The sequence below is a fragment of the Pituophis catenifer genome, unplaced genomic scaffold, assembly GCF_029215685.1.
Source record: "Pituophis catenifer annectens isolate HBS135680 unplaced genomic scaffold, rPitCat1.0.hap2 SCAF_1, whole genome shotgun sequence".
NCBI classification, from domain to species: Eukaryota; Metazoa; Chordata; class Lepidosauria; order Squamata; family Colubridae; genus Pituophis; species Pituophis catenifer.
The window spans coordinates 235,930,424-235,952,500 of NW_027256881.1; the positions used below are offsets into that span (position 1 = coordinate 235,930,424).

General features: G+C 40.7%; 2 protein-coding genes across 9 annotated transcripts in view; one reads left to right on the forward strand and one right to left on the reverse strand.

Annotated features, from left to right (window-relative positions):
- Positions 1 to 472, forward strand: part of P2RX3 (purinergic receptor P2X 3) — a 38,911-nt gene extending 38,439 nt beyond the window's left edge. Inside the window, exon 12 of the mRNA XM_070934767.1 lies at positions 347 to 472. Within this exon, the coding sequence (XP_070790868.1) occupies positions 347 to 472 (126 nt within the window). The remainder of the gene's footprint in view (positions 1 to 346) is intronic.
- Positions 473 to 5,739: 5,267 nt separating this feature from the next.
- SLC43A3 (solute carrier family 43 member 3) overlaps positions 5,740 to 22,077 on the reverse strand; it is a 39,112-nt gene continuing 22,774 nt past the window's right edge. For all 8 annotated transcript variants that reach the window (XM_070957245.1, XM_070957238.1, XM_070957243.1 and 5 more), the window contains exons 4-13: positions 18,313 to 18,359; positions 16,552 to 16,628; positions 15,541 to 15,633; positions 13,022 to 13,161; positions 11,338 to 11,486; positions 9,532 to 9,714; positions 8,300 to 8,419; positions 8,009 to 8,195; positions 7,065 to 7,188; positions 5,740 to 6,864 (exon numbers count right to left, since the gene is read on the reverse strand). In XM_070957245.1, coding sequence (XP_070813346.1) covers positions 6,739 to 6,864; positions 7,065 to 7,188; positions 8,009 to 8,195; positions 8,300 to 8,419; positions 9,532 to 9,714; positions 11,338 to 11,486; positions 13,022 to 13,161; positions 15,541 to 15,633; positions 16,552 to 16,628; positions 18,313 to 18,359 — 1,246 coding nt within the window. In that variant the 3' untranslated portion in view covers positions 5,740 to 6,738. The remainder of the gene's footprint in view (positions 6,865 to 7,064; positions 7,189 to 8,008; positions 8,196 to 8,299; positions 8,420 to 9,531; positions 9,715 to 11,337; positions 11,487 to 13,021; positions 13,162 to 15,540; positions 15,634 to 16,551; positions 16,629 to 18,312; positions 18,360 to 22,077) is intronic.

Below are 22,077 nucleotides of genomic sequence, written 5' to 3' on the forward strand. Positions count from 1 at the left end.
GTAGTCTTCCATCCTTGATTTGTCCGTCTTTCAAAATTCCTTGCAACATAGAGTTGAAAAAAAATAAAAGTAGAAACTGAGAGAACCAGGTTAAAATCCTTGTTTTGCCCTATGGAGGCAAGTGTCCCTGATCCCAAACCAACTCAAAAGGTACTTGGGAAAGGGGAAAAAAAAGAATTGTGGGAAAAGCACATGTACTGTCCTGAGCATTTTGGAGGATGAGCTATGAAGGTCAGATACATCCAAATGCCAGGAATTTATGGGGTGTATAGTTCAAGTAAAATAAGGAGGATACAAATGCTTAGACTGGATCAGCATTAACAGGTCTCAATGTCCTTCTTACTAGGTATCAGAGACGGTTCTGCGTCCCAATGTTCCTAGCAGCTCTATGTATCGAAGTGACCAGACTTTGGGAGGCCGTTGTGAGGAGAAGCAATCAACTGATTCAGGGGCCTACTCAATTGGGCTCTAATAAATAGGAACTTTGAAGCAGACACGAATAATTTTTTTGTGCTGGTCACCTGCATGGACATTGCCTTACGATGTAGCCTTCACTTTGAATCTTCTTTTCAAACCTGTGGTTCTGGATATGGCTTACATTTTTTTTACCCTTTTATCAAGTGCTTGTTATTCTTCCCACTTTGTCTTTTTCCTCATCTTAACCAAATACCTGTCATGTCTTATAAAGCCAGAAGAGCCCATTGCTTCTTCAGACATCTGGAAAGCAGTGGGAAATACCAAAACCTGTTACTAACCCATTTACTAAAATGAGAATATTCTAAAATCTGAACAAAATATTAATACACTCTTATGTATTAATTGAAGAAATCATAATCCAGGAAAGTTCTAGGCAGCAGCTAATAAACTAAAACGAATTGTATGTAAAATGTGTAACTTGCACTCCTAAGAAGAATCAATGAGGCAACTGGGATGAACTGCTGCCATTTGTAATCACAGACAGATAAACACACACACACACACACACCTATATTAGGGGGCAAATGGTCATTTTCAGTTATACCAGATGACACACTGTCCAGTAGAGGAGGAAAACAAGCCATATGAGGAAAAGAGCTTTGAATTTTCCATTGCGTTGCAAACTGGCAGGCTCTAGGGAAAAATGGCTAATATTTCTTGTAAATATTCAGACATTTGCCTTTGTTCCCAGGCTCTGTTGTTACAGACTCCCTAATTCCATACAGGCTTCTGTGTTTGATTTACAAAGATAAAAGCAGAAGAAAGCAGAGTCCTGCATCTAAGTCTCACATATTCAAAAGGAATTCAGAAAGCTGCTTTCTAACTTGTTCAATCATATTGCATACTGACTAGCAGTAACTTTCCAATGTTTTCAGACATGGGTCTTTCCCTGGGAAAAAATCCTACCATTGAATTTAATAATAATAATAATAATAATAATAATAATAATAATAATAATAATAATAATAATAATAATAATAATTATAATTTTATTTCTATACCGCCCTTCTCCCGAAGGACTCAGGGCGGTGTGCAGCCAATTTAAAAACACAGGACCCAACAATAATTAAAAATTAAAATAATTAAATAGATTTGGCCGATTTAAAACCCCAAAAATTTAAAATACCCCAATTTAAAATTATTATGTTGATAGCCCTGCCTGGCGGAACAACAGGGTCTTCAGTGCGCAGCGAAACACCCGGAGGTCGGAGATCTTACGCACTTCCGGGGGCAGTTCATTCCACAGGGCTGGGGCTCCCACAGAGAAGGCCCTCCCCCTGGGTGTCGCCAGCCGACATAATTTGGCTGATGGCACCCTGAGGAGACCCTCTCTGTGGGAGCGAACTGGCCGGTGGGAGGCTATTGGTGGCAGAAGACGGTCTCGAAGGTACCCGGGTCCTATGCCATGGAGTGCTTTGAAGGTGGTAACCAACACCTTGAATTTGACACTCTGTTGCTTGCAAACATGGAGAAACTGGTTCTTCTCCAGAATACCAGTATAGATTCCTGCAACCCTCAGTACTGCTTCTGGTCCAGCTTTTCTAGCTTTCCCCCTAAGAGTTTCTTTTGTTCTTTGGTCTCCCATATGGCCACAGACTCCTCACTGTACAGAAGAGGTATGGATTCTCCCATTGACCATGTCCACTGTGGATTTGAAACTGTCCTTTCAGCAGACTGAGCCATGACACCAAATGTTTGTTTTCAGAGAAGCAGAAATATAGAGCAGTAGCAGTACACAGTGGATTCAATTATTTCCAGAACTGGATGAGGATGATTCAGAGAGATTCAGAAGATGTTTAAACTGAAGCAGAAGTTCTCTAAAAAAGACAGGATTCTCACAAAGCTTTATTAGTGATTTGAATTTCAAAAAGTTATATTCATGCGTCATCTGCAAAAATCAATCCAAATTCCAGAATGTGGAAGGGAGGGGAGGAAAAAAGGATGTAATTTTTACAGCTGATGGAAAGAGCTTCTAATCAAAGTAAATAGTTTACTAGGGTTTTGCAGCCATGATGCTTTGTGGGAGAAGTGTCAAAATAATGTGTCTCGAGGCTATTCCAGACACTGTGCTCTTCACTAGCCTCTTTCAAAAACAGAAAAAGATAAACTAAAGCTTTTTAGTTTGGATTTTGTGGAATTTGGCCAGAAAATGCTGGATATTATTGCCTGTTTCTACTCCTGTTTGCATCACATGTATCATTTACTTGCCTTTTATTGCATTTTTTCTTTCTATTGCTTCAAAGCATCATTTGTTAATTCCATTATGAGTTAATGGGTTACGTATAGGGTTGATCCACATGATCAGTTTGCCCCAGCATCTAATAATAATCCCAATATTCTCCTGGGGTCAGGAACACAGGATGTTGTCTTCTTTTTTATTTATCAAGTTTGTTTGCTGCAGTTCAGGCGACTCTGAGCACCCCAACAATCAGGAAGACAACCTCCAGCCATCTTTCTCTGCTATGCATCAAATGTAACTTTTATTTTTTTTATTTGGGGTAGTTCAAGGAGGGCTCTCTGGTTCACCTGTTGTGTTTTATTTCATGGTATGAAAGACTTGTACTCTAATTGGCTTTTGTGAACTGTGGCAAGAATCCTTATCAGGTTAAATTGATTTTTAACAGAGTTCAGATGAAAGTCCATCATAGAAATTTCTCAGTTTAACTGGGAAGGGTAAAGAATCAACCAGTTGTGGGGCATAGTAAGCATGCTCTAGAGAAGCCGCTAAATTATTGCTATGATCAAACAAATGTAGTAATTTGTTTGACAATCTGGAAGAGGAGTGCTTAGCTGGAATATTATTCAAAGGTTTTGCAGATTGTCGTTAACTCCTAAAAGAACATGTATTTTTTTATATATTGAAAAATATACACATCTAGGCTGTATTAGAATACATGAATCTGCTTTCAGTTTGCATATTAAAATTATATTAGGCAGAAAACAAATTAATTCAGAGAACTAATTAATACCATATTAAGTAGCATAGACATAAACAGGCACACCCATTGTGTTAGCCAAACTGTCTTTAAATTAAAACCAAAATGCCCAAACTGACAAAATCGTATTTCATAATAGTCCCAAATTAATTCTATAGAAACAATTAGATATAGTTTGAACTGCCTGTATTGCTGAAGCTGTTACTTCATTAGTTTCTACTCTGAAAAGAAGCTCTTGTAATAAGGGTTTACAGTACTGTATATATTATCAATTCCACAGAAGATAATAGACAGACAACATGAGAACCTCAGTTTAAATAAATTTTGAATGTGCAATAGGGAATGGGTTTTTCCCTGAAGCAACCAGCATTTGAAAGCCTTATAAACATGATTAACTAAAAAAAAAGAAACCCACAGGCTTGGGGTCACAGAGAGGTTATCTAAATAAGGGGAAGATATAAAATTTTAACATCAAAAGCAGTATGCACTCTGATCTAGAATCCTTCACTTTCTTTTATTCCTCTCTTCCCTTCCACGCCAAACCTGGATTGTTTTGAACTTCAGCTCCTGATGCACGATCTGTCCAGACAAGCAGATGGCCAGTTTAGATTCAAAGTAGGTTAAGAATTACAATGCATACACTTTATTTTGAAAGAGATTGAAAGCAGCTGCTGTACAATGAAGCCAATTCAAATTAATGTCCAACATTTAAGAAAACACACATAATGGGCACACAGGTAAAACACCCAAACATCTCAATCTTACGTTTACTCAGAATGAAGTTGCACATCACAATAAAACATCTGGAAAGATACAGATCCATTGTATCCAGCCTCATCTACCCTGTTTCCCCCCAAATAAGACATCCCCTGATAATAAGCCCAATTGGGCTTTTGAGTGCATGGCAATAAGGCCAAGCGCTTATTTCAGGGTTCAAAAAAAAATATAAGACAGGGTCTTATTTTGGGGGAAACAGGGTAAACATTTAGAAGATCTAACTAGCTGTATGATTGGTTTGATCTATCGGATTAAGGCAACATGTAGTTTCATTGATTTTGGCTTAGCATATTACATATACCCAGCTGTTGCGATTTACAACTTAGTGCCAATTACAGCTTTTTCAACAACTCTTGATTAAATAAACCTTGGCACTGTGCAATGAATAAACTCTGCTGAAGAGAAGAACTTGGTTATTTAGAGGTATAACGGGTAAATGAAGAGATGCTTCTGGAAAATATGCAAGGGTCTCCTAGATGAGGTTTTCACGATGCAATTACTCTGCCTCATTCACAGAATGTTTACTCAGCATTATGAATATAACCTCTTCTAATGCTCTATGTTTCCCCCTTCTTCCAGTTTACTAGAAGTGGAAAAACTGGACTCGCTGCATTGTGCCTTTGTTTGCTTGTATAAGGATCAATCTATCTGAAAACAGTCCACTAGGTCAGCAGGGGATTTTTCTGAGTCAGATATGTCTCAGAGAAGGTTCCTAACTCATTTTCTACTTCTGAGAGTTAAGACGTGGAGAAAGAGTCAAAACAATTTTTCTCAGCTGCCATTCCTGTGAAAGAACTACAAGATACCCCAATGCAATCACACTCCATTGCATCCATCTCTCTTTCTTGGCCATAAATAATTGTGGAAACATTTCTAAGCCTTTATGTCTTGGAATGGAGTGTTTGGTTATCTCTCACCTCCTTCCAAAATGAAGGATGCGAGCAAAGCACCAAAGAAACAATGGCCACTATTTTACCAAGTATTGGTTTCCAGCTTTTTTTTTTTTTAAACAACTGATAGAACTTTGGATTCTATCTTTGTCTACCAGAAGACAGAGTTGGCTTAACCCCCTCAAAGGAATGAAAATGTAGGAGACAAGTATTGTAACAGAGCCTTGTTATACTGCACTCCATTGGATTAGCACTTGGGTCCCAATGGAAAGTAACACCCACTTGCTTTTGCTTCTTGACTGCCCCAAAAGTTATTTGTAAATTGCTTTCAGGGATGTTCTAAGATGTGGAGATGAGGGGTGGGGATGGCAGGGAATCAGCCTCTCCAATCTTTATCCGAAGGGTGGAAGATACACCTTTCCATACCTATTCTTCCCAATGCAGAACCCACAAAATAAAATAACTGAGTTTTCAGTAGTCGACAGACTGCAAATTGTGCTATGGGACAACTCCCACTCTGCATGAGTTTTCCAGCATGTGATAGGACTCATAGTCTAGGCCAGGGGTGGGCAATTGTGGCTCTTTTACAGCCTGTGGACGTCAACTCCCAGAATTCCTGAGACAGCTTGGCTGTCTCAGGAATTCTGGGAGTTGACATCCACAGGTTGTAAAAGAGCCACAATTGCCCACCTCTGGTCTAGGCTAACTCATTGGGAGGGGGGCAGCTTTGTGACCCAGTAACTGACTACCCCGTGTTCTTTGCAAGGAGCTTGACCGTGAAGTATAAAGCCCCATTGAGAATTCAATGTCTAGAGAGATGGAAAACAAAGTCAAGGTTGTGGGTTCCTAAGCCTCAGCAATGAGATTTTAATACTTTGCTGTTCTGACATAGAATATATAGCATTCATGTACTCTGTCTTTTCTCTAATTTTTGATATTGTTTTAACATTGGATCTTTGAGATCCACTTATTTTATTTTTTAAAAAAATCCAGTTTGTTTCCTGCCCTTATAGCTTTCATTGACTGGCACTTGATTTTATGATAGATTCTTTGTTTTTTTTTTAATAGCTGAATTTTTCCTTCTGCTGCTCCTGGGCTTTAAACTTTTTGTTGTTTTTGTTTGTTCTTCAAAGTTAACATGTAGTTTGGTTTGTAGAAACAAGCATCATGATATTTAAATAATTAAAAACTAGAGAGTAGATTTCTCAATATATTCAAAAGTTTAAAGGGAGGTTAAAATACTGTCACATTAAAAAATACAGTTTCTGGTTAATTAAACATTTTTAGTTTGAAAAAAAACATAAATTGGTTTCTATACTAAAATTTTATACAATCCACAAAAATAGATCTCTGAAAAAGAACAAAATATGTAACAGTGAAAAATATTATAAAGTGAAAAATGTTATAAATTCGCTTCAGTCCAAATTATGAATCTGGTTTTAATTTCTACAAAATGCTGTTTTGAAAACATGGAATTAGTAACCTAGCCCAAATTTAGACACAGTTAAACCCTTTTTATTTGAGGGACTTTAGAGCACCTGATCATATGGGCTTATTTTGCTGCTGCGAGATTTAGAGAGAGTGTTTAATCTCACATAGGCCTTCATAAGGGTCCCTTTTGTTAGGTGAGGTTCCCAAAGTCCTAAACTGGGATGCACTCAGTTGGAAGATTCCAAGCCGGGCTTTCTTGTAGCCTGCTCCTTCTGTCGTCGCTTACATTCCCTCCACACCGTGAAAGGATTGACCAAAGCCAGAAGCATTAACACTACGAAGGCAATGTTAACCTGGAAGGAGAGAAAGAAAAAGAATGAAAACACACAATCCTCAACCAAAATAACTCCAAGGGAATTTACTTGGTCACTTCCCCCAAACTAGTAAATGCTGCCTTTCAGGGCAACGTATCTTGGATCCTAACAACCCACTTCCGGGGTTATGGCTGACATCCCGACAGGAAAAGGGGCTGAGCTGGATACAGAATACTTACATAAAAGGAATCCCCCTTTAGTGGACCTTTGATGAGTGTAAAACAGGGATACTGTAAGAGGGACACCACAGCTGACAGTCCCATCACCAGACCATAGAGTTTCCCAAAGTGTTCAAGGGGAAAACTGTAAAATAAAATGGGAGCGGGAGGGGAATCATCTCGGCATTTTAAAGTGACTTTTCCTCGTTGTTGCCTTTATAGCAACTTTGCCCCACTTCTTGATCTTTCTGCATCCCTAGTAGGAGCACTTGTTGTTTGCACCTACATCAGTGTTTCATGACGCTCTCACACAAAAGAATGATAAAAAGGGAAGGACGTTTTGGTATTCATCATACACTATTAAAATATATATCAATAGATTTAATTAATGGATATCTCTGGGGAAAAGCCCAGGCTTTGAGATGATTGAATCAAGAAATGTACTTTCTTCCTTTCTGATTCAACTCTCATTGCAAAATACAAATAACATGAAATAATCTAGCTTCATGCCTGTTTTCACATAGGTTAGTGTAAGTACTGCTATCATGTCTCCACTTATTATTAGCATAGTTTGTCTATGTTATTAGGCATTTGAAAAAACAGAATGCTCAATAAAGTGTCCAATAAAGATCGGAGGGGTGTTTTAGCAGAACTCTGAAAAGCTAAAAAAACAAGTGTTATGGTTGTGTTATGAACTGCAGAACTTTTTTCTAAAGCAGGAAGAGGGGAGGAGAATTGGGTACGCCAACTGCAATGCACACAGGAAGAAAGCTTAACCTCCTTTAGCAATTTATGTTTGCAGCTGAAAACCTGCATATATGGCACTTCCAATAGAAAAGGACTGACTGACAACATTTTTCCTCATCAGAATCATAAACCTCTGTGATAATTCTGTGTCATGCTTAGCCGTAGGCTTCCCTTCCTTTCCCCACTCCTTCCAAGTCTTCCTTCCCAATTTCTCTTACGCAATAGCCAAGAAGGCAGCGTTGCCTCCATAGAGGAAGGAGCGGCTCAGAACCTGCAGGATAAACGTGGCATACTGCACAGGCAGTACGGGAATGGAAGCACAGATGGAGAAGGCCAGGCACTGTAAGACTGTAATGGCCAGGGACAGGATACAAGAATGGAGGTCAGCAAGAGGATCTGGTGCCCCTGCAATGAAGAGAGTGAATTCAGTTAGGGAGAACTCAAAGCACCAAACTTTTGGCAGGGCAATCTAATTTGGAAGGTAAATGGCCACAATTCAAAGGGCATACCTGAATAATCTCCTCCCTTCTTTTGCCTGTGTTTGTGCCAGTCAAGAATAAGCCCATTCCAAGGGGCACAAAGGACTCCACAGAGCTGTGTGAAGGCAAATGCATTGGTGTAGCTACTCACTGTGGATAGAAAAAAGGAAGACCAAAGATAACTGCAGTGTCATTCCAAAGGCAATTTCCCCAATGCAATTGATTTTTCCTTTCTATAACTCACGGTAGTTGTGTTTAGATGAGATTAGAATGTGTTCAGTTTTTGACTCTTTGGTCATTCAGTTCTCAGAACTGAGAAAACCTTTCCATACCTTTGGGTATGGAACAAAGCTTCTAACAAGACTAATATGAAAGGAGGCTGGTAGTTCCCTCAGCTTGCTGGTCGGTCCTATCTAGCAATCAACAGCCGAGTTCTGCCATTATTCATATCTGAGTTTTAAAATGACACAATTTAAATCTCATTTCAGCAGCTTATCTCTGCTGAAGACAGGGAAAAGCCTTCAGGGCAGGCCTCAGGCTATGTTTGATTACATCCTGACCCCATCGTCTCAGGAGAGAAGAACATCGTGGAGGAGAAAGCACCTGCCTTTTGTGCCAGGAAGGGAGAAAAGGGGCCAACATAAATAAAATAGAGCAATGGAACATCTAATATATTCTAGGAGAAAACTTTCTTTCTGGGACCTAAAAAGTTCACACATTATGCTAAGCCATGATTATATGAAAGCACCCTTTTTGGAGGAAAAATGATTGGATTCCAGAACTTATTAAGGCAAAACCAAGCGTATCATGGTTTAGTGAGATATGAGGACTCAGCAGCTGCATATTTCTTATAAGGCAAGGATATACAAGTTCCATCTGCTCAAAGACTTTGAGCAGGCAAATTAAGGACCAGACTCCAGAAAGAACTGAGATGAGTCTCTTATGGTCTTTAAAACCTCTCCCCAAATTATTTTATAAAAGTAAAAACAAAACAAAACCACAAAAAAAAATTGCTGTAAGCTGATGGGACTCTGGCTCTTCCTTCCATTGTAAAGCAATGTCTCTTAACAGTTTTTCTCCTCATATATTCCACTTTCCTGCCTCAGTCAATACTTCTTTCAACTCTTCCTATTCATTTCCATAGCCTTCTTTCTTATTGCTTGCTTCTCACTGAGCTTAAATTCATTAATATATTTCCCTATTCCCTTCTCTTCCTCAAAAACCACCTTCCCTCCCCACAATTCTTTGGGTTCCCTCAGTACCAAGGCTGTCGTCCTCATTCGCGAGTTTTCTCAGCATGGGATTGAGGGTGCCAATGAAGAGGTAATGGCGCAGCTGCATCACTGACAGCCATATCAAGTGCCAGAAAAATAACATGGAGAAAACGCATTTCCAGAAGGATTTAACAGGTGGTTGCTTGGTGTCTGTTCCAGTCTCAGCATCACCTAAAAAAAAAAAAAAAAAAGTGGATATACTCTGGAGTTATGTCCAGTCTGATTTTTATATCACAAACTCAGAATGTTTTCATACAGAAGACTAGTTGCTACGGTTTCTCTGACTGCTCTTACAGGATTAAATGATTAATTATAAGTCACACACATGTGGCTTTAAGTTTTATTAATGCCAGGAGGAAAAAAGGTTTGGTTAAATAGAGATGAGATAATTATTCTTGTTGACTTCAAACCAGACCCACCTAAAAAGTATGTGAAATAGTTTCTAGGGTATAGAGGCCATCAAAAGTCAATCAATCAATCAGAATAGAGCTGGAGGGCACTTTGGAGGTCTTCTAGTAAACCCCTGCTCAAACAGGAGACCTTATACCATTTCAGACAGGTGGCTGTCCATTTTTTTCTTAAAAGTCTCCAGTGATGAAGCACCTACAGCAGTGGTCCCCAACCTTTTTATCGCCGCGGACCAATCAGCCTTTGATAATTTTACCGTGGCCCGCTGAGCGCGCGCAGGGGTGGGAGCTTTGGGCCACACGTGCGTACCTGCGTGGGGCTCTCTTCCCTGGAGCCTTTGCGCACGGCCCAGGAGCTTTTGCGCACGGCCCAGGAGCTTTTGCGCACGGCCCAGGAGCTTTTGCGCACGGCCCAGGAGCCTTTGCGCTGCAGCGTTCATGTCCCCCGGCCGCTGCGCGGCCCGGTGCCAGGTACTCCACGGCCCGGCACCAGTCCGCGGACCGGGGGTTGGGGACCACTGACCTACAGCATCTGAAGGCAAGTTGTTCCACTGGTTAATTGTTCTCACTGTTAGGAAGTTTCTCTTTAATTCCAGGTTGTGTTGTGGCCCACCGGCGGCCAGCAGAGCTGGCAGCAGAGTCAGACAGTGAGGAGGTTGGGGAGGAACGTATGCCTTTGATACGTTTGCCTTTCATACATTGCAGTTCCTGCAATGTATGAAGTCACAAAGTGTCCTCTCACTTTTCCATCAGCCTCTGATCAAATTGCTGACAGGGTACAAAGCTGCTGTTTCTTACTAGCAATTTGCAGCAGGGTCACTGGGAGGAAAAAGGAAACAGTATTTCCTAGTAACATGACATTAAATGTGATTAATATCTTGATGGAACTTCAAGTAGTAGATCCCACATCCTGGGGAAACCATAAAAAGTGAAAAATTATGACATTTGAACTCGTTCTTCCTATCTGCTCTCCCATAAAAAATAGTTGACTGCAATAGCCTAGAAGCACATGGTGACTTGGGAGCTGATCATGTTCCGCAATGCCTAGCAGCTAAGAAAATGGGTAATTCAATCCTGACTTCGTGTATGGAACTCTAAAGAGAGAGAATGAGGCAAAAGAAGGAGAATAAAAGAAACTGGCTACAAACAGAAGAACATCTCTCAATCCTGGATGAATTGTGTAAATCCAGTGAAGGCTGTCCCTGAAATATACATGGAGGCAGACTCATATTTTACCATTACTTGCAGAGAGCCTAAAAATTACACAGAAGAATAGCCCAGGCATTCCAAATAATGTAATCCTAGCTAATATGAGATTCACAGGGGAAAATCCAAGGTGTCTTCCAATTCTGTTATTCTATTATTCTAAACCAGCCTCAGCCTCTACCTTTGTCCTTGATGATAGCTTGTTCTCCTCTGAGTGCTGACTCATCATGTAGATTATTTGAGTCTTGGGCTTCATTTGCAACTGTGATCTTGGGAGAGCCTTCTTCCTCATAAGTGCGGTATGAATGGGAAATCCCAGGACAGTTCAGTCTGCAGATACAGGAAATATGACACACATCTTATTCTCTCCTTGGCCTTGTGAACTTATTTCTACATACATCTTGTGTACAGAACGTAACCAATGTTACATATACACGGAAAGAAGGAAAAGGATTTAGCAGAAAACTTTTATTAATTCTTGAAGCCATTGAACCATAGCATGAAAATGCGAAACTGAAATGAAATTAGTCAGCGTCAATAAACATTCTACAACATTTATACACATTAAATGGGTAATCAAACATACAAAGCAAAAGGTGGAGGGAAAGCCTCAGGGACACTGAAATTTGTATTTTTCTGGTACAAACCACTTTCAGTGTCACATTTGACTTAATAATTGTTCTTTCTAGATCTTACTCCTTGCCGCTTTCCTTTACTCTTTCTTTGCATCAGTATCTCTGAAATGCAAAAAAGAATTACTAGTCTGTTTGCTGATACTGACATCTACCTTTATTTGGAAGTAAACCCATTAAACTCACTGCCCTGGTTCAGACTTAATGCAATGGCATAATGTGATTTATTTGGTTTTGGCACAGAATAATGAGTTAACTCACTTATTGCGGCTCGGCATAATGCATGAACTACACCAGCAGAGCCAGCCTATATCTGGCATGCAGATGGATCTAACTGCAACTCCTTTTTCAAGAAGCAAAGCTACTGGAGCAATCAGGAACAGAAACAAGGTGATAAGACCAAGGATACCTTTGCAAATATTATTTGATATTAGGGGAGGAAAGGCGCACTTGGAAGCACATAAGAGACACCCTTGTTTCCCTCCTGATTTTCACTCACAAGAAGTGGCTTCATCAATCCAAAGAGAATTTAGAGAACTAAGAGATGTATTTCATGAAATATGAAATCAAGTGTTCATATCTGCAAGTAAACATATAGCAGTCTGGCTTGCCAATGACACTTACCTAATCTGCAGGCATACTTAATTCATTTAAATGACATGAATCATCTCAGTGCAGGCTGCCTGCTCTATTGTTAAATTCAGATTTTCTTGCAATTTTTGTAGCACCTGAGCCAGAAATGTGACATAACAACTCAGGAACAAAAAAGCTTAGGATGAATAGGCAGGCACAAAGAAAGCTATGAATCTAAAATTGTTAACAGAACAATGCAATGGATGCATCTTTTACCTTAAATAGCAGCTGGATATTAAGAATAGACCTACTGGTGCTGCTTTTCTAGACATCAGATTACTTTTGCACACCAAACTGCTGTTAAAGGTACAGGGACAGTCAGATGAGAAGCATATCCCTAGACAAATCCAAGGACAAGCTTTCACAGTGCATGCCTAAAATAGCACTCAGAAAGAAGGATTGTCTTTATAGGATTAACTGAGAGGATCTAAAGATCCCTAAAATATGTTCTCTGGTCACTAAGATTTCAGGCATGACAATAAACAGCTAGAAAAAGGAAGAAGCAACTGGAGAAAAATGATAGGAATATAAGAGGGGACTAGGATTTTGGGAAAGTCACACAGAGGAGTTGGCTGCCAATCGGACAGAAGTGCTGCTTACCCATATGTATAGCCTGGGGGCAGTGGATAAGGAATATGGTATCGGGGCATCAGGAAAAAGGTGCGAACTAAGTGCCAGGCACTGCAGGCAGATATGAAGAAGAACATGGCTCCCAGGGAAAGGCCTTGCTCATACAGGAGCTGAGGACAAACAACGCATTCCAAGATAAGCTGGCTGTATTTTAACACTCCTACCGTGTGCACCAATCCCTGAATTCTTGCAGAAACATAGCATGGAAGATGGAAAGGCTTCAGTTCCCCCTTTCCACTTGCTCTGTTTTGACCATGAGCAGGTCCTTCTCAGTAGAGGCCGGTGGCTTCTGAAATGGTTGGGCAATTTTTTGGTACCACCATTGAACATTTCTAAAGGGCCCATTGCCACAGTAAGAGGGGCAAGGAGGCCAATAGGGCAAAGCTAAGTCATTGATGTGAGTGATGATGAGACTTCATGTGTTTTCCTGGGTGGTTTGAGAGGGTTTTTTTTTTTTTTTACATGCTTCCTAATTCAAACGGGGAGAAAATGGTTGCTGAGCCCAAGAAAAAGTACAGTTTCTTTAAGGAGATAGGTGTAGTGTATCCCACATCCACATTGGCATACAATTTTGGTTTCAAATCTGAAGTGCAGTGGTGGGATTCAGCCAATTCGCACCACTTCGGGAGAACCGGTTGTTAACTTTCTGAGCAGTTTGGTGAACTGGTTGTTGGAAGAAATCATTAGGGCAGAGAACCGGTTGTTAAATTATTTGAATCCCACCACTGACCTACACTAAATCCTAGGTGTATACCTTATAAATCCTGGGTTTATAAAATTAAAATTCACACAACATGTTATACCCAAACAAATACACAAATGGTCTTCTTTCCACAGCAGGCTAAGACAGTATCAGGGTGACTACAATAAATTGAATCCTAAACTTCCTCTAGATGCTGGATGAACCCAGCCAATTAATAGTGCCAGGAAGCTGAGGATGATGGAGGCTATAGTCAATGCAACATGCCACATAGCACAGTTAATTTCGGTCTCCCAGCCTTAGCTATTCATTCTGCTGGGAATTGCCCAGAAACTCCAGTTCTTATTCTCCTCTACAAGCAAAGTTCAGCCACAAAAGAGCTTTAGAAAGCTGAGTCATGAATTACAAGAAGCAACAGGACAAAGAGTCCTCTCTCTCACTTCTAGCGCAACTTCCTGCTGAAATCAGGCTCACTCTGCTTTCCACAGCAAGCTTCTGCTCCCTCCTGAGATCTACAGGGAGAACAAGGACCAGAATTTGTATGGCAGGCAACTGCCTCCCTCTTTTCCACCCTCCTCCATGTCTGAAATGCAAAGAACTCTTCCATAAATGGAAGGAAGGAGAGGAAGCCACCTTACACTTTTCTTCCTGATGTCCACCTACTCAACCCAAAAGGAAAATAAACATATGTTTATTTCATTTGTAACCCATCTTTCCTTCAGGAGCTCAAGGTGGTATACATAGCATTCCCTCCTCCTATTTTCCACTGCAACAACCCCATGAAGTAGGTTAATCTGAGAGTCAGTCATGGCCCAAAGCCACTTGCAGAGCTTCTGTGACTGATGATCCATCTAAACCTGGATATCTCTCTATCCCCAAACAAATGCAAAAGGGAAAGGGATGCAGAGCCTCTTTCCTGATAAGCTTTTGCTCAAAGTTAGAGTTCCATAAGATTGATTTTCATTGAAGAAGAACCAATACCAATCCTTGAAAGAAGGATGAGACAGGCAACTGTCTCATTTTGGCTGTAACCTCTGTTCTGCCTCAGGTGGACTAACTGAATGCACAGGAGTGACTTTGGTACATCATTTTGGTATATCAATTGGCTGTTAACAACATTAATGGGTGAAAATGTCCCAGATTCATGGCCAAATGCAAACGGTGACCTTTCTCTAATGCCCACTAGCAAAGGAGCTGCCTGCATGCAACTAAGGCTCTTGAGTATGCCTGGGCTAATCTTTGTAGAAATATACAGGATTTCCAAATCAGCTTGCACATGTCATTTAATGAGAAAATGAATCTGCTGTAGGCAAGAGGGAAAAGTATTACCTATAGTCTTAGTTTTAAGCATGTAAATCCAGATCAAATATTTCTGAAGGTTAAACCAATTTGATTATGTATTTATGCTAGTTTATTTTTTTCCCCTTGATCTTGCTTTTTTCCTCTCTTGTGGTCCTCCACATCGTGATTGTGCTCTCCTTATGTCTTAGCCTGCCTAAGGTTGCAGCCTTGCTTGCCTGAGAGCAGGCTGTTTCTTTGAATGTTGAAACCGGTTATCATTAGTCATTAATTCATTTAGCGCTGATAATTTAGATGGATCTAAGGTCATGCTTTAGTGCTATAGATAAGGACAATGAGGTAATTCTGTGCCTACAATTGTGGTCCGGCACCTATCAAAAGCAGCAACAAGGCAGTAAAGTCCAAACATAGAAGTGGGAGCCTTTTTAGAATTAAAGATAAATTGATATGGGAGGCAAAAAACAAACAAACAAAAAACAATCTCACCAACCTTGATGATAAGAAATATAGCTGAGGAAGAATCAAAGGCTCCATTGTAGAGGGTAATGATGATGGACCGATGTTTTCCAAACAGATTCCCAATCTGGAGAAATAAATTAAAAGGGCTAATCTCCTTTTGTGGCAGCAGGACATAGTATATGAACTCAGTTCTACTTAGGCTAGAACAGTGATGGCTAACCTTTTTTTCCTCGGGTGCCAAGAGCACACGTGTGTGTGCGACAGTGCGCGCATGCCCACACCCATAATGCAATGCCTCCCGCATGTCCCACCTCCTGCGCATGCACGTGCGCCCCCATGTTTCCCCTCCCGCTTGCGCATGCATGCATGACTCCCCCGCCCCCACCCCTGTGCTCCCCCCACCCCCCGCCACACATGCGCGCGCCCCCCTGGGCCAGTTTTTGGTCCCAAAAGGCTTCAGAGAGGCCTGCTAGGCCCAAAATGGAGCATCGGATGCGCCACATCCCCCCGCCCCCCCCGTGCATGTGTGCACAACCCTCCCACCTAGTCCCCCACACACATGCGCACGCATCTCCACAGACCAGTCAGCTGCGGGAGGCATGCGCACATGTGTGGTGGAGATGACCTAGGGCGACGGCTCGCGTGCCCGCAGAGATGGCTCCGTGTGCCACTTGTGGCACCCGTGCCATAGGTTCGCCATCACAGGGCTAGAATATAAAAAGTTAGCTGCTATGGAAGAACAAGCAAATTGTGAAATAAGATTTCTTCCATGCCTATGGCGACTTTTCTTGGGATTTCATCTCCAGACTAGCCTGATACATTCTGAACATGTAGGAAAATGACATCATGGTTCTCTTTTCCCAGCTGGATTTGAATATCCCCAAAAGAGGAAATACAGATATCTCTGGGATCTCCCCCACCACCCAAGTAAAAGTTGTTGTGGTTAGAACTTATACCTGCCCCCCCCTCCAAAGTTCTTTTTGAACAGTTTCCTTTCCCAGCATCCCTCCCCAGTAGGATGCACAAGGGAAGAAATTCAAACCTGCATATTTGTGAGAATGAGAAGGATCCCACCAACAGAGATAAATGTCAGTGCTGGATACAACATTATTGCAGTGGCTGGAAAGAAGAAAACTCGTTGTATTATCATGTTCATAACCAAGACATAAATAATCTACCATTCAAAGTACTTGTTGTCCACCTTCCATATTCATTCACAGACCAGAACTAGATAATCAGTTGTGCTAGTGCATGAAAAGCCATTCATATATTGCCCATACAACCATTCCGATGTATCAGTTCCCAATGTACATAGTATGGAGCATAGCAAACTGTAGCAACAGATATTTTATACCAATTCGGGAGACTGAGAAATTAGTAATAAAAAACATAAGTCCACGGTCTTTGCCCTGCCTTTGTCTTTTGATAAATACTAGCAAAAGGTATCGGCCAGATGTGCATGAGCAGAGGTGAGCTAGACAATGCACATGATATTTGTGGAGAGCTGGCGCCAGCTCAAGCATCTCAACAAAAATATATACACTAGAATTATTTCTCAAGAGAGGCACACATCCAGTCAGACACTTTGTAGCCTTTCAAGATAAATGTATAAATGTACATTAAGATAAATCTCAGAGAATAGCACAATGAATAGCTAGGATATGATATATCCTTCACATCTAACTACTTGTCAAGCTTTGAACAGTCAAAGGATAGCCATTACCCCTCATGTAGCCAAAAGAGGTGAGTTTAAACATTGCATCGATAACCAGTTACCAAGGCATTCTATGTATCATGCCCTACCCTTAACTCTATGGTCTACTATCAAATCAAATAAACAAATCAAATAAACTAAACTATCAATAGTTGGACCCAATAAATTGCCTTCAGCTAAGATGAATTAATACAATAAGGAGAACAAGGATCTTGGGGTTTTTTAGTAGTAGCATTAAAAAAATTAAAAAACAGTTGTTAACTTTATATGAAAGAAAACCTGGCAACACAGTATTTCCTTTTCTATATAAGTTTTAGGATATAAGGCTGTCTGTGTCTTAATTTAAACTACAGAATCAGTAAAATTTATCTGAGTTTCCCAAATTGTGTAACTACATGTAGTCCTAGACTTACAACCATTCATTTAGCAACCTTTCAAAGTTGCGACACTACTGAAAAAAATGACTTATTACCAGTTCTCGCACTTAACACCTTTCACACAGTCCCTGCATTCACATGATCAGAATTCGGGCCCTTGGCAACTGGCATGGATTTATGATGGCTACAATGTTCCAGGATCGTGTGAATGCCATTTGAGAAGCTGGATTTGCTTAATGATTGCATCCTTCACTTAACAATCACAGTAATTCACATAACCAGCATGTCAAAAAAAGGTCATAAAAATGGGTGCAACTTAATTCTCTCATTTAGCAACTTCATTTAGAAGTTCTGGACACAATTGTGATTGTAATTCAAGGACTAACTGCACTGTTGTTACATTCCTAAGTCAGAGCTTGCTATACAGAATGGGAGGAGTGTGTATATGTAAGTGTGTTTGTGTGTGTGTTCAAGCCTACCAAGCCAGTGGCAAGTTCTTTACTCATATCAAGGCACACCCATATAACCACATTTTCTTATGCTGCTAACTTGCTATGCTAGCAAAAGGAAACAAACTGCAGAGAACCTCCCCCACCTATCCAACATCTCCCAAAGATTCATCGCCAGTATTCATCTTACTTTCTTTAGTATTTTCTACATACTGACAGATGTTTAGTGAGCTCAAGTGGGCTCTTCATTCAGAAGCACTCACCTGCTGAAGAAAATGCAATGAGGAGAGTACCCGTGGTATAGGAGGATCTGGAAAACAAAAGGAGAGCCTGAGCTGTTAGTGCATATGAGGTTGTGACATATTTTCACTTCATCTCCACCAGATACCATGGCTTTCTTCTGTAGCTGCCCATCTTGAACCTAGATAGGTAGGTAGGTTAGTAGATAGGTAGGCAGTTGTGGCAATTATGGGCATCGTTAGAAGACAGGAAGTCAACTGGTCATCCAGCTGTATCAGTAAAATGAAATTTTGGATCGAGGATATTGGAAATACTCAGGGAGAATGAAAGAAAGGAGGCTGATCGAGGAAGAGAATATAAGATTGAAATTAAAATGGGAGAAGTGAGCAAGAAGGTACATTTTTGGGCAAAATTCTACTTTCAGCTAATTAGTAATGTATCATATGATCAGCACAAGCTATCATGAAGTTTCACATGAAGTAGGCTTTGAAACTATTCACAAAACAACATCCAGTCTACACTTCTGAAAGCAAAGCAGTTGCCTCCTTCACTGCTGAGGCTGCCTCTGGCAGTTTCAACAGAGCCTCTTCTGATGCTTCGAGTCAGCTTCTGGATATGCCAGCAGCAGCCTCTCTGCATGCCCAGTGCAAGAAGCCTCATCTGGCTAGTGGAACTTTAGGATGGGTGCTCTGGGGTCATGCAAAGCACAAAGCCCAGCTGGAGATGCTCTGCACCAGTAACATGTCAGCTGAAGCATGATCAGCACGGAATCAGATCTCTTCTCCTGAAAGTCCAAGCAACAGGAAGAAAAGCCAACCAGTTTACTAATCTTCTCTAAGACTGGTAGACATTTGTCCAAAAACATCCCAACCAATACATGGTTGGAGGATAAATATAGGATGGAGCTCCTGATTGAACTTCAGCTGCTTGTCAGCTGGGCCTTTTTTTCCTTCTGGATAGAGATTTTTCAGCCTTGTAAATTAAAAGACTGAAAATTGTTGGAAACAGGAAACTGGTCAAACTCTTAGTAAGTTCACTCCGTGTGCCAAATATCCCAATCAGTAAGTGTTGCAAGGCGACTCCTGTCACAAGTGATTGCAGCGCCTATGAATATCCCATAAAGAGTGCAAAATAAATAAATTACATGGGATTTGCCACAAGAGGATGACAAGTGGAGACAAGAAAGTGACAATAGCTCCTGTATAACTCACTCATCCCACTTGAACTTCTTCACATATCTAGCAATACACCAGTGCCTCACCCATGTAGGAACTGGCAGACTGGAGTTCTAAACCTGAAAAAATGTTTTCAGGTATATAAGGAATCCACGTAAACCTAAGATACACCTTGCAGGGATTTATGTAGGAAAGTTCCTTCTCGGTAGGACTAGACACCCATGAAAGGCAGGTACCAGGGATTGGAGGAGAGACAGCGTGGCTGGCTTGCAACAGTACACATTAGTCAATTGATGTGCTGGAAATTCATACCAGGAAATGTATTTGTGCTAGGAGAATTTGGAAAACACCACTTTTGCCAACAAGCAAAAAAAAAAAAAAAGACAAACAGAGGCCGTCTTTATGATGGGCAGAGACAAGGCTGAGGACAGCATTATGCATTCATGTTCTCAACAAGTGGTTCGCCAACACAAGCAGCACACAGCAACTCTTTCACACAAACTTCATCATGCAAGTTAAATATCACTTTGTATGAAGACATGATAAAAGACCAAAAGTGTCAGCCATCGAGACTGATTCATAGCACGTCTCTAGAGTGTCTGTTTTACCCTTTGCTCCCCTAATTAAGAAGAAAATCCTGTTTCTGAAACTGCTATTTGCTTTGAGTGGAGCTTGCTTATTGTTACCACTAGATGGATTTCTTCACAAAGTAATGAGTTTCTTGGGTCATAGCAGAAAAGGAAAGAGTTAAATCCTCTCCACCAGCCCCTGCTGTCATCCAAATAACTAATCTGCCATCCTGGCTCTAGCTATAAAAACTGCAGGGGAAGGTAAAAACTGCAGTCAATCATATACATTTTACCCATAACACTTTTAAAAATGGTTGAGAACCTTTTGACTGGCTAGTTCATATTCATGCCAACAGTTTAGTGCCATTCCTACCACAATACAGCTTAGTAATTAAATTTTGAGAAAAATACATATTTGAAATATAGTTATTTTCACTTAATAATATCACATCTTCAGAATAGTGAGTCACATCTGACCACTAAAAAAGACCGAGATGAATTTCAATTCTCAAATGCTTTTGGAGCAAGAAACGAAAATAACCATCTTAGCTAATTTCAGATATTCTTGGTATTACATCATTCTACAGTGTTGCCATATTGAGAACGTTTCCTGCAGTTACCCAATGAAGTCAAGTGGTTTGGGAGGAGGGGAGAAATTATTCATTTATTTCTGTAACATTTACTGAAACCACAATAAGTATGCAATAGTTTTAGACATGAGAGGAAATGCCTGGATTGAACACAATAATTTCTTATACGAACAGCAGATTCAAGGAAAATTGAGCAATCCAGTAAATGGCTGGGGAAGTGAAGAAGGATTTTACCTCTCTTTCTCTCTCCTACTTCCCCATTGGAGCTATACTATGGAGGGAAAGAGTTAAACCGTGACTTGAAAATGTGACAGTATTCTCATTGAAAAAGCCATTTGCTTGGCTCTCTGACCTTTTCTGGAGCCCCTATTTTTAGGCTGGTAATAATAATGAAAGGCACGGCTCGCCAGATCACTATGAAGATGAGTCAAAGGCATTTCATATTTCAGAATATAACTGAGAAAAGGCAGCAGCACACAGAAGCAAGCACCTCTGCATTCATCCAGGGAAGCTGGACTCAGGGGATCTATGGAATCCGATGGGCCTGATTATTGCAATTAGCAGCATCGGGTGCGTTAGCTGGGGATTAGGAAACCTCTCTCTTTTCTCACAATTTTGAGACCTCTTCCACACTGAAGCTATTTCCAAATGTTTGCTCTACAGAAAGCCTACACAATCTGCCATCCTAACCCCAATTCATTTCAACAGGCTAGTATGATGTCCCCTCCTAAACTACTGATTTTGTCTTTCTATCTATAAAAGGTGGCTACAAATATCAGTGGGCTGCTTTAGGCCTGGGGGTGCCCTGCTGACCACAGTTCTCATTGGGCTTCTACGAACTTATGTGAAAGGCAGATGCCCTGAATTCCATACTTTCTTCTTTGAGCTCTGCTATGTATCCCCTTGTTTGACTCTTCCATAGCACGTCTTTTCTCCCATAAGTAGTTCCAAAGGAAAGGTTGTCCTCTCCACTTTCTACAGACTGAGATGGATTGTTTAATCCATTTGAACATCAGCAATGGAGTCAACAGTACCAAAAGATTTCTTCACCCACCTTCCTTTTCTAAAAAGCTTTTAGCACAATCTTTACATCCCCAATTGTCTACCGTAATGAAGTGCCTGTATTCAGACTGTATGCATTTGATGGAACTCGGCGTCTTCTGCCTCCACCCCTTAGGCCTCTCTCCCAGCCTTGATTCTGTTGGCTGAGAGGCAACATTTTCTTTAATTCTACCCAGTGGGAAATCTGCAGAGAGCTTTGCCTACCAGTGACTGAGCACCTTCCTCAGCCTGGCCAGTCCAAACTTGGTGTTTGGACCCATTCCATTCTTCATGGGAGGACTTCTAAAGGGCATTAAAGGGTAATTTTTAAAAGGGTAATAATACTGGAGAGTTTCCACTTTTAAAGTATCGGTCTCATGTCTCTAACATGAGTTTTGCTAATTTTGGCACCA